Below are 13,249 nucleotides of genomic sequence, written 5' to 3'. Positions count from 1 at the left end.
CTACTTCTTGAAGACAGCAAGAAAGTTGGAGAAACATATCAATATTCTCCACCCCTGCATATTCACAGAGAATTTGGCAAACAAAAATCCCAAGAAATTTTAGGAAGGGAACTAGAGCATGACATACTCCATACTAGAAATCACAGCTCTCGTGTCACTAAAGAGGAGCAAATAGCATGAGTTGGTCCATCTGGCAGATAATCATTTAGGGATTAGAGCCAGATGAGGAAGATAAAATCCAGCTAGAATCCTGGCCTAACCACTGCCTAGGCCAGGACAAATGATCAGGCTTCCAGACTCAACCATCAGCTCTACTCTCTATTTTGCACTCAAAGATTATGCAACACAAGGCAGATTTTACAGCAGTAGTATCTTTAAGCTGTCATGACTGATGCAGAGACTGGGTTAGTTCAGAATCATGTGACTGAAAACACCTTCTTTAATGGCTTTCACTCTTTTACTTGCTAACAGAGGACAGACAATTCCTGGAATTGATTTTTTTTTTAATGACCAAGGTTATCAAGAATTTTTCCCCCAGTTACTCTCTCTGGCATTTTTTGCTTTAACAAAGCTTCTATGTGCATGGCTTGTGCGTTTTGTAAGGGCATTATTCTCTGAATTAAACTGGATCACTACAGTAAGGCTTTGCAATTACATCTAAGGCCAAACACAAGGCAATTGCAAATCCGGGACAAGAATTCCAAGTCTAAAACCAGAAAAGCAGAGTCCTCCTTCTTTAAATTAGTGAGGAAGATGACAGAACTCAGGTCAGTTGAGGCTTTATGAGGAAAGAGTAAAATTAATGTTGCTTCAGATTTTAGGCACCTGGCATGTCCCAATTGGAACTGATTTAAAACAATGTCACAGATTTGGATATGCTCTGCCACTAAGTCAAGTCAGGCCTCTGTTAGAAATGGGGAAAGGAATTTCATACCTAAGAAAGCCAGAGCAAATAACTTGGCTGGATGATATGACTGGACTTTACAGAAAGGTGAGAGATTTGGGATAAAAGTGTCTGGATCTCCAGACGCTACGGGCACTAGGATTCAATTTGTCCAACATCTAACTATGCATTTTAAAAACATACAGATACTCTTATACTCTGAATCAAGTGTCAACACTAGAAAGATGAAGCACGTTGTAGAGAAGACTTACATTTCCATCACTGGAGAACTGGTCTGACTATTGCTTTTTCTACCACTGACCTATACCATTAGAGCTGAGATTAATTCTTCCCCAGTAATCCAAGATAAAACAGTTCTAGCATGTTTCATATTTTGATTTTTTTAAAATCTGGTTATTTTACAGTCTGTTTAGGTTCCTACTATAGGCAAGGCATATACTTTTAAGAGAGATACTTTGTCACTCTTTTGCTTACACGTTAAGGGCCTACCTGTGTCTGGAAACTCTCCTTTATGCCCTAGGAGTAATGTGAGATCTGAGCTAGCTGAGAATTCCTGAAGGTCTCCAAATTGCAGGCACTGTCAAGTTGGAGCTCCTGCTCATCCAACAGCTTCTGCAGGAAGCTGTACTTCAACATGGGTTCAGACACCAACATCTCCTTCCTATCAGTTCATCACGTTGGAGCTCTTCTAGTAGGACTTCTAGGATTTCTGCAAAGAGCCACTCTGGGTCTGCTTCATGGAGTCTTTACTGCATATGGATGCAAGACAGCTGGAGACCTTGGAGTTGTTCAGACTAGAGGTAGCCATGTACTAAAAGGCTCTTCAATTACCAAGCACACCAGTGTTTTCACATTGGAAGGCTCTGCCTGAACCACCTGAGGTGCTTGTACAGGTAAGTCACACAAGAGTCTTCACTCCAGCAGCTAAGTGGCTGACAATGCAAATAAAGCCTTCCCCAAAGCTAAACACATACCTACACTCTCCCTTGTTCTTACCAAGAACTTCAAAAAGAAGGATGAGCTGTGGGCACCGATGTGTGCAAAAGTAGAATGAGAGTGTTTAGGGACACCTTCTCTAAGGAAAGTCGTGATGGTGCTAGAGTTTCCCTGAAGACAGCCTAAATGGGCCAGGCAGCCTGATGGGAATAAAGCTACAGATTGAGAAAGGCTATCTCCCAGTTTTACTTCAGAAGACTTGTTTAACTGTCCCATAGATAGAACATCTATCTGCCAGCATGTTAATTAGGATTCTCTACGTTCTAGGCAAGATGAAGGAGAAATAGAGTTCTGAGTGCAATCTTAACATCTGCAGCCTTAGTGGGTTCTCACTTCTGCAATTTAGGAAATTGCAAACACAGTCTATAAAAGGATTCATTAGTTGCAGTTTGCCAAATAAAAACCCACCGAGGTCATGCAGCTAAAACCTCAAATAATAGGTTCTCTCTCTTATCAAGGGTCAAGAGAGTACATCCCTATTTCATCTCTGCTCCTTATGTGAAACATTTTCAAAAGGTATTCTCAGCTTCTGGAGAAGCCCTCTTTATCCAAAATAGCTTTACACAACCTGACAGAAAAAACTTATATTTGCAACCCCCAGTGAGAAATACGCTTGCACTGCAGTTACAGATGGGCAATGGGGCAAAGAAATAGCCAAAAAAATTCGATTCAGATGGTATCTATAATATTTGATACTAATTCTATTCATAGCAAGCATTTTCAGGTTTTGTCAGAGAATTCTCTGTGGATTTTATCAAAAAGTTTCCCCAGAAAAAAAGGCTTCGGCTACTTCTGGTTTTGCATCTTAACCCACTCTCACACTTAATCTCCTTTAAAACAGTTGAATTTCCCACTTTGCTTAAAAGCCTAAGTCTCAAGCCCTACTTTTCCACTTTAATACAAACACTCAGCTTCACTTCTGTTCGTTACTAGTTCTTCTATATCCAGTTCTTTACAAAGGGCCACTTAGTGCTGGAGCTGCTAGCCCTAGAGTAAGAGCAGCCAGGGCTAGGAACCAACCTCACCTCAGTAAGCATATGACCTGGAGAAGGCAAAAGCCTTGAGCAGAATAACTTGGATAATTTCACTCCCATGAATCTTCACTTAACACGCATTTTGGTAAAAAAAAAAAAAAAAAAAAAAAAAAGGGAGAAAATCTCCTTCCTTTAAAATTTAGCCTAGAATAAGACAGCAGATAAATCCCTGTAGACACTTTCACATTCAAACCACATTTAAAGGAACAGACATATACTATAGTTTGCTTAAAACCCAGGAAGACACATAAATCTATTGTGGAGGCAGAAGAGGAACAGGGTTTGAGTTGTTCCTGCTAGAGCACTATTTGCCATCTAATCAAGCTTAGCACAGACTGGGCTACCTGTAGTATGACAAAAGCTTAACCACCTATTGATTAATATACCTAGGTAAAGCCTTAGGAAAAAAAACCTGTTGAACAATACCCAATTTGAACAATATTCTAAATGTAATGCTAGCATTCCCCAGATTCAGGGACAGTTTACATAAACTGACTGAATAGTGCAAGGCAGTAACCTCTCACACCGAATAATCCAACAATATACATTCAGATCTTTCATGTACTTCATTTCCTTTCCCATCTTGGAGTACAGGCTGTGCACTATGAACTTTAAGACTCCTTTCCTCTCACAGAAGTGTTTTGTTATTGACAAGTATTACTTTATTGAATTTCCCTTATACACTTCCAGAGACCTAGGTGCCTCATCAACAAACCCCACTAGAGAGTCACATTTATCATATGCTCAGAGAACTATCCATAAATATTAACTGATCTTAAAATATCTTACTAATTAAATGAATATCATCTTGTCCAGCAGCTGTATCTGACAAATGGTCAGCAGACAACCTTCCCTTGGTAGCCTGTTCAACTTAGCCTATGGGTATTTATTTCAGTGTTCTGAAAGCAAAGTTTGTGAAGCCAAAAAGTCACATCACAAGCAGCCATCACAAACCTCTCCCAACCATTTCCCAGCCAGGCATCAGAATTTTGGAATTTTTCTTTTCCTATGACTATGCTGATAGAACAAAAGATGGAGCTTGTTCAGTAACAAGTCACATGTCATGTTCTCAGCTATATCACTAGCTTTAGAGAGTCATAGAATCTCTTAGGCTGGAAAAGACCCTTAAGATCATCAAGTCCAACTTAGATCTGCCATCTTCTAGCAGAGAGTATTTCATAGTGTCATTCTGTCTTCCAACTTGGTCAAGGAAAGAACAAAGTTTGGTTAATTTTTTTGGTTGGCTATTGTTTTTGGTTGGCTACTGTTTGGGGTTATGGACTTTTTTGTTTATTTTAGAAAAAAAACCCTGCACTGGATTTGTAACAAGTACAAAATTCTGTCACTTTTCATAGATGTGCAGTGTGGGAAAGGCGCAGCCCCTCAGGGCTTTCAGGACAACACTCACCCTTCTAGACATACCCCAGTCTGCCTTCAGGCCTACAGTGTATATTTTATTTAAGTTGGTCAAGACAACTCTCCATGCTGTCAAGTTTCACTATCTGCTCCCCGGCAGTTTCTTGACAGTATTTGCTAAAAAAGGTCCTTAAGGAAGCCCTGCAGACCTTGCAACCAACATTTCTCCCTGATCTGCTCTCAACTGCCTCATCAGTCATCTAACTACTGGCTGGGGAAATAACTACACTTTTTGCTACTCCTTATGCACTTCTTTACACATACATTATTTTGTGATTACAATACTTAACCAGTAATACAAATATAGAACTCATCTATCTCACCAAAGTGTTGGGAGAGCCTGCAGGATGAGAAGGGGAGAGCACATCCTGATCCCATAATGAAGAAGCTATACTTCGTACCTGCTACTAATTAAAAGAACAGCATACAGCTGAAAAATGTTTAAATGGACAGGAATTTAGGGCAATGAAAGCAAACAAAAAAACCTCACAAATACAGATATCCACTGGAAGTGTCGTGAATTGAGTTGCTTCCTGAGGTACTTACGGAGCTGTGAGATAGCCTTCCAAGAAGCCAGCAACATACATAATATCTTCATTGCTTAAGGTCTGAGTGCCATAGCCTGCTCTGATCTCCAGAACTCCCCAGCCTGTAGTCTGTAGACTGTTGTTGTAGAAGCCATAAGCATCTCCACTCCTGTCCAGCATATTCCTGACCTGAAGTATTTTTTCAGCTCTATTCCAGTACACAGTTGCATAGCGGAGTTCTGTGGTGGAGAAGAAAGAGGATAAGGGAAACAAACATAAGTAAATGTTTCCTGTGCAATACTGAAATGTCAAGACAGTATTTTAGCAATTTAGAAAGTTAATTTTATAGCTTTCCATCAGGCTTAGTTCTACTACAGAGATCAACACTAATGTTAATGTACCAAAAAAGGGCATGAGAACTAACTGGAGTTTTACAAAAGCTCACAGTTAAACATTCTCGTGTTATTCTTCTGGAAGTTATCTACAACTCTTTCAGTGTACAGCTCCAACATAGCTGAGTGTTAACACAAAACTCTGAAAAGTATTTCCTTACCTGGCCCAGAAGACAATCTATACAAATCTTACTGAAATCTACTTTAGGAAACAGCATGCCTTAGCAACTGCAAAGGATTATAAACTACTGTTGACTTAATTTTCCACTTAAAGATTCAAAAACTAGCAAAAGTTTTCTACATTGACTATCTGGGCAACTAATCCTGGAGGTGGCATAACAGAAGCACTAGGACTCAGTGGGTCACAATCTTAAAGACAAAAGCGTAAGAGGTATGCAGTCCTTTACAAGATACACAATGTCTGCCATCCATCTGAGATAGAATCGATCCCAAGCATGAAATGACAGGAAGGAAGGGCGTTAGATTGCTCAGAGTTCCATGTGGACCGCTGTTTTAAGAAACATTCTTGATTACTTGTGTTTCAATCCTGCAAAACCGAAGAACAAAGAGCAAGGTAAACTGCTTTCTGAAAAAAAAAGAACCAAACCACCAAACAAACAACAACAAAATCAATAAAGTTCCACATCCTACAATTCTAATTGAATCTTCCCTAAGATGGGCTGTGATTACATCAGCTCTCTATTCATGAGTGATCAAATCAGTACTACAGTACTGTAAGTGAGAAGAGTTTAAAAAAATCAAATGTCAGACTTCTCAGAATTATTTGAAAAGATTTTAAGGGATAAATTCCTCAACAGCCCTTCTGAATGGCTGCACAGCCCTCTGGCACATCATCAGCAGACCTGTCAAGGGTACACTCTGCCCCATCATTGAGGTCATCAAGGAAGGTGCTGACCAGTATGAAGCACTGGTATATACCACTTGTTACCAACCTCCAGCTAGGCTTCGTACACTGTGCACTAGATCAGTCTTCATGATGTACTGGAGACACTTCTCATGGGAACAGAAAATGCATTGTCAGAACCAGAATTTTAGTAGTGAAAGAACTCTGCTTTTTCGACATTCTATGAACACAAGTTGTTACTTGAGTCTATTTAGAGATGAAGTAACTTCAGGGACTTGGAACACAGTGTTTAAAAACATGTTTTTCATCTGCCAGGTACTGAGGCTATTTAAAGGACTGAGACATGATGGACTTCCAGTAACTCTTCAAGCAGCTATGAGCTTAGTCTTCTGCTGTCTCCTTAACTATCTTCTAGCAATAGATGCAGTCATTTCTACTTAAGGTTAAAGGTAGACATGAGAATCACACAGACTGAAAAAACCATAAACAGACGCATAGGCTGATAAGGATCATCACTGATGAAAGCCAAAGGCCACCTTACAAAGCTAGAGCTTACATACCAAAAAAGTCAGGGAAAAGGAGCTTCTGTGAGAGAGTGATGCAAGGGGTCAGAGCAGAACACATCTTGCCTGTCTAGCAGTAAATGGGAAGGCTGATTCCAACCAAGACAGCCATTGCAGGGTAGAGGAGAGACAGGCTACTTGCACAGTAAACAAAGATGTTGAGGAATGTGTAAAAAGAGCAAGAACAAAGTAAGACAAAACATTACCATCTTTCCTTCTCTTTGGGAGGCTGTGGAGATGTGGCTGGAAGTCAAGAGGAACCAGGGCAGCTGGGTATTGCTGTTAGTGCCTGCAAACTAAATAGGTATGTCAGATGTAATGTGTCTGCCTAAAGCAAAATAGCTGTTGCTTTCCTTTGGAAAAGAAAGTGGATGCCAAAGCCAGACAGACCTATCTGACACAGGTACTCTTACACGGCAGGCTGGGTTTCTTTGTTTTATGCTCTGCCAGAGCATGAACATGCAGAGCTGTTTTCAAAAGTCAGAACAAACTTTTCAATTACCCCTGAAGTCTGCCCTGCTCCAGCTTCCCTACATGACAAATTTAAACTGAAGAAAACCAGGACTCGAAGAGGATGGGAGGGAAGGGGAAATACTAAATAAGAGGATAATTTGCAACAAACCTTGAGAGACCTGTAAAGGAATAGTATTGAGGTAGTTGTTATAGGCATAGTTTAACAACAATGCTGGAAAACACTATTTCCCATTACTGCTTTTTCTTTTCATTGGCTCATCATCTCATTTCACTTTGCAGTTGGAGCTAAAACTACAAGCTTATAAACCTGTGTACACTACAAGGTAATCAAAGCATTTCATACCACCTAATCTGTTACAATTTTATTCTGTGTTCATCTAAACAAGAAGGACTGCCTTTACCAAGAAAGCCATCCAGAAATGAAGCATAACATGGAATACAGATATACAAGAAGCACCTGCACATTTTCAAATACTCCTGTTTGAATTCTGAAAAAAACAGGAGCCTTCCTATTGAATAATACTGGAATTTTTACATTTATTTTTGGAGGGTGAGGCAGGGGTCCTAGCACCTCTTATCTCAGTAGTCATATTGGTCAGCTCTTGCATATAAAACAATTGCAAGGTCTTCATGAACCTACAAATCATCCTTTCATCACAGTTAAGACTTCCAAGTGCTCAGCCTATTAGGACTCTGACAAACAGAAAAGACTGTGCCTGATCTGTAACTATTCCACAGCAGTGTGTCTTAGAATAACCTCAGTAACACACCAAAGCACACACCATCTACTGTGATGAACGAGTCAAAATCCCAGGGGATAGGGCAGGCCAGTGGAATCACCCTTCCTCTCCATCAGCCAGCCAGAAGAACTGCACAGCATCAGCAGTGCAGAGTTTCACCACAACCACCGGTGCGGTGGAAAAGAGACAAGCAGAAGTGCAATGACAGAACAAGCCTGGAAAAAACCAGTTCCTTCTCCCTTCTGCAGACAGTACGGACTGGGAGGAGCCCTCCTCCAAACTGCCTGCTTATAAAGACACATCAATCCTTCTGCCAAAGATAGATCCAGAAACAGGGACTATAGTTGAGGAAGTGCTGGAATTTCTACAGCAAGTGAGAAGTATCTGCTTTTTGTCAAAATTATTCCCTAAATAATGAGAAAAGGAACATATTTCAGCCATGAATAGGAGGTGGTAGTGGTCCCTTTGGGTTTCAAGCTGAAATGCCAAATCTGTTCTCTGCCTCTTGGGCTCAATATAGGTACTTCCAAAGTTTTAATATAACTGCTCATTGTCTTTTATTTGGTGGCAGCAGGAGAGAAGAAATACATACATGTTCATTAGAATATGAAACAAGCAATTAAAAGAAATACTAAGAGGATTGACACATGATGAAACACAAGGAAAGCAGATGCTGAAGAGGACATGAAAGAATGGCAGTAATTTGCAATAAAAGAATTGACAGAGAAGATGAGGAATTAAAGAAAAGCAGTACAGAGATGACCCAAGACCATCCAACAAGCTAATATCACTAATATTTATTAAATAAATTACAGCTACAAAAATAACACCTGACATGCCTTAAGAACGCCAGTAAAATTTGTTTGGCAATGTGCAACAGCTGCTTTTCCTTTTGCTTTCCCGGGTATAAGAAGTTTTTAAAACATACATGTATCAAGTTAGGTTCTTGGACTTCATAATTGAAGAAATTAGTAGAACTCTTTCCCTTGCAGAGGAAAGAACTACAGGGTCTGGAGGTGAGAAATAGCATTCGTATTTTTCCTTAGTCTGAGAAACAAACCAACTCACAAGCAATGGAACACTGGTTAGTTCACATGTAACAACCTCAATTAACAATTGTGAGCATCTCCTACTAATATGAAAACGACTGGTTTCCTTTACTACTAATTTTACTAATTTAATTTAACTACTAGTTTTTATCTATGGCTTTCCAAATGTGAAGCTATTTTTTGTAGAGGTGTTCTCCATAGATTCTGCCTATAAACTTTCCACTAAATAGGGAAGATATCATTTCACTGAAAATTAGTTTTGCATCACTTCAAAATACAAAAAAAAATCTAAAACAAAATTGCACATTTGATTTCAGTATACCCTCCCCTGCAACTAATGTTCAGTAGTAAAGATTATATTATCACAGCATTGTTGGGGTGGCTCAGCCCGCTCTCGGGCTGAAACCATCAAATGTCAGTCAAAGCAGGGCCATCCACTGGGTGGATTTCCCCACCCAGGACAGTGGATCGGAAGGCGGACCAGACGAGATCACTGAGGTCTAGGTTACCTCCCCCTGGGTGGTTCCCAATTTTAAGTTACCTCCCCCTGTTCCAGAAAGTTCTCCCAATCGTAGTTATTAATTGGCTCCCTGTTGTGACTCCTGCCTCCCTGTTTTCCCCATTTGTTCTGAAAAATTGTATCCTCCCCTCTGCTTGTACCCCATTGGTTGTTTTCTCTTTCCCCGCCTTGCTCCACCCCCCCATAAAAGGGTGTGCCCGCTTCTTCTCGACGCTTTTTTCTGGTTCCTGGACCTTCCCGCAAATAAACCTGTTGGAACCCATACCAGAGGCCCCTCCCGCCTTCTTTGCTTCCGGACTAACGCAGGCCTAGTCCATCGGCTGCCCGACGTGCTTCCTCTGAGGAGGAGCCAGGGTACGCACCCATCCCACGCTGATTCCACTGAGCCGTCCAGCGAGGACACTGTGGAGCCCAACGCTGCGTCCCCTCTGTCCGAGGGCACGCCGGGGCTTGTGGTGACAAGCCCCCTGGTTGCGTTACAGGATAGCATTTAAATATTTCAGGTCAATCATAACAAGGATGTTTCTGTTCAATTTTTTAATTTGAAAGAGCTTGACCTATTTTTCCATTAAAAATTTTACAGAATCATAGAATGTTAAGGGTTGGAAGTGACATTAGAGACTATCTAGTTCCAACCTCCCCACCATAGCCAGGGTCACCTTTCACTAGGCCAGGTTGCTCAGGGCCCCATCCAACCTGGCCTTGAACATTTCCAGGGATAGGACATCCACAACTGATTTGGGTAACCTGTGCCAGTGCTCATCACCCTTGCAATAAAGAATTTCTTCCTGTATCTAATCTCAACCTGCCCTCTCTCATTTTAAAACCATTGCCCCTTGTCCTGTCACTACACGCCCATATGAAAAGTACAAAATGCCCGTATAAAATCTCCCTCCTCTTTATATGCCCCCTCCAGCTACTGGAAGGTTGCAGTGAGCTCTCTCCAGAGTGTTCTCCAGACTGAACAACCCCAGCTCCCTCAGTCTGTGTTCGTAGGAGAGGTGCTCCATCCCTCTGATCATCTTTGTGGCACTCCTCTGATCCTGCCTATCTATGTGTTTGTTTTTTTTAGAAGCATCCTTTTATCTTTTTCAAAAAGGTGTAACTCTAAAGAACAAGTGAGATTTCAATATACAGTTATGACTGGAATCTATTACAAAACAAATGTTAAGCATTTCAGGGCTTCTTTAGAGATTATCTTAAACCACACAAGAAATTAACCCGAAGCCCAGTAATTTTCAAATAAAGGAGTAAATACTTTCTTGATCTGCCTGAATAGAAGCCATTTGCGTTTTCTATTCCACTGGCCTTAATTTATCCTATTTCCTCAAATACTTCAGGTCTAAGTAATTTTTCAATTTGCTTCCAACAGGCCTGTCATTATTTGAAGCCTAATCCCCTGGTTTGTGCTTACATCCGAGAAAAGCAATACTCAAAGGTGAACTATCAATTAAGGGTTTCAGTCTTGTATGGTTTTCATGTTCACAAGGACACTTACTAGTAAAGTTTAGCAAATGCAGCAGATTTGCCAAAACAGTTACAGGTACCCACTATAGGTCACCTAGAGAAAGAAAAATAACCATTCAACAAATAGCTTCACTAATCTGAGAGCACCTCAATTTAAGTCATATTAGAGAACATTCTCTAGAAACAGTTTCCAGAGCGTATGATGGAGAACCTTCAAGGCATTCAGAACACTAAAGAACAACGAACCAATTTTTAAAAAGACGGAATCTAGACAATTCACAATGTTGAAAGCCATTTACTCCATTAAAACAGCCTAAAGGCACTTCTATTTGCTCCTTTGTAGTTTTCTACCAGAACTCAATTATGATGTTAGAAATCAGTTGGGCATTAGCTGCAACTACCTCATACCCTAAACTTCCTGTCATTAATTCATAATTCGTATGTGCATAATTCACAGCTGACCCTTCCTTTGGTTCTCTTAACTGAAGTTTTTGCCAATCCAGGTAAAGTTTTAAACTCGTGTCTGCAAGATGAGGTAGGACTGCCCACAAAATTATATACTCACAACATTTTGCACTCATTGAAACAACTCTTAGGTGAATTTCTCCTTGGTTTGTGGCACTTAATACATTAACTGGGAAATTCATGTAAGATAAGCACCAAATCCAGCCCTTAAAACCTTCAGAACTTACTGAAAGCAGCACAAGAGCAAGATACTGTGTCCCTGCCCGAGGCAGCATGGTTGGAACAAGATGATCCTCAAGGTCCCTTCCAACTCAAACCGTTCTGGGATTCCGTGTGAGTTCTGAAGCACAGACCGTGACCTACACCCACAAGGTAGCACTAAAACTGTTAGTCACAAGCTGCAGCATGCTGTAGGCCACAGCACCACAACGGAGTCTCCATTCGGAACGATTCCCGTGCCTGCATATGACACTGAAAACCAGCACGGCTGGGAGCTCAAGGCAACTTCCCACCTGTTGGATCCTCAGTTTGGTTCCCGGCACCCCTCCTGGGAACGGGGAAGATGTTTAGAAAGCGCCGGCACCGAACACCCACGAGGCGGCACGGCCGCGCCGGCCCAGCCGCCGGGGCACGAGGTGCTCCCGGAGGAGCCCCTGGGGGGGCCAGACCCAGCCCGGCCTGCGGGGTCCCGCCGTGAGGAGCGGGGTTCCGGCAGCCTCGCACCCGCGTTCCAGGCAGCGCGGGGCGGAGGCGCAGCTGCCCCAGGTGGGGCGCGGAGCCCGGCGGTCCCCCGGGAGAGCCGCGCTGCCGCAGCCGCAGCAGAGCCCGGGCCGGGCTACCCCTCCCGACTGCCTGGCAAGCTCGGGGCTGGGGGCACTCGCAGGGCAGCGCCGGTACCTCCTTTCGTCCCGCCCACGACGGCGACGGGGCTTTTGGCTGACCGCCCCCCGCGACCCCGCTCGCCTCACCTGCGCGGCCGCCCGCCGCCGCCCACAGGAGGACGAGCGCCCAGCAGCAGCGGCACGCACCACCACCACCCGCCCGGGCCATGCCACCGCTCCCCCGCACCTCCTCCGAGCGCCGGGAGGCGGCGGGACTTTAAGAAGTTCCCTCGCTCAGGGCAGGTCTCGCCGCTGCCCCCGCCTCCTCCGGCGCCCGCCCCGGCCGCGGCGCCCCGTGCTGGAGGTTACGGCTGCCGGGGAACGGTTGTTCCCCGCGCCGGCCGCCGGGATGTACCCCGGCAGCGGCGGCATCTTTCCTGCCCCGATACGGGTTTGGAGACCCCAAGGCCTGACTGAGGTGTGGGAGTCACTCCTGGCCGAGGTCCGGCGTCGCAGGGTAGTGAGAACGGACCCCCAGGCTGGTGCCTGTGGGACCCCTGGACTTCCCGAGGGTGATTAACCTAAAAGGGGGAAGGTTTATCAGGAAAGGCCTCCGAAAAGCAACCAGAGTTGGACGATGCCTTGTCGAGCGATGCGTTTTTCATCACAGGAAGGGCAGCTTTCGGCCCTGTTGGGAACAGCAACTGCTGTGTGTCCCAGCAGAAGAAATGAGGGACAGTCCTTTTCCTGGGGTTTACAGATAAAGACAACTGTCCATGGGGTTTTCCTTTGCACCCGTGATTCAGACCATTTTGAGGCACTGCATTTTTGTCTCAACCAGTGTTGGATAGTCTATCTGAAAACGGCCATTATTTGGACTTAGTGTTTCAGTAATTGTTTAAGACAGTTTGAATTTGATACCGGTGCCTGTAATAGCCTCATATAACAGGGTCACATGCCAACCAGTTCAGGCCAAGTAGCAAGCCTTGGCCCCAAGCCCAGGGTAAGAGCACTGT

The 13,249-nt window shown here is 43.3% G+C and overlaps 1 protein-coding gene across 1 annotated transcript in view; it reads right to left on the bottom strand.

Moving 5' to 3' along the window:
• Nucleotides 1–12,474, bottom strand: part of PLBD1 (phospholipase B domain containing 1) — a 39,673-nt gene extending 27,199 nt beyond the window's left edge. The window contains exons 1-2 of the mRNA XM_032107051.1: nucleotides 12,381–12,474; nucleotides 4,897–5,116 (exon numbers count right to left, since the gene is read on the bottom strand). Coding sequence (XP_031962942.1) covers nucleotides 4,897–5,116; nucleotides 12,381–12,462 — 302 coding nt within the window. The 5' untranslated portion in view covers nucleotides 12,463–12,474. The remainder of the gene's footprint in view (nucleotides 1–4,896; nucleotides 5,117–12,380) is intronic.
• Between the last annotated feature and the right edge of the window lie 775 nt (nucleotides 12,475–13,249).

Source organism: Corvus moneduloides, chromosome 4 (genome assembly GCF_009650955.1).
Source record: "Corvus moneduloides isolate bCorMon1 chromosome 4, bCorMon1.pri, whole genome shotgun sequence".
NCBI classification, from domain to species: domain Eukaryota; kingdom Metazoa; phylum Chordata; class Aves; order Passeriformes; family Corvidae; genus Corvus; species Corvus moneduloides.
Note: the sequence above shows the minus strand (reverse complement) of the source record. Positions and strands in the feature narration are given on the sequence as shown.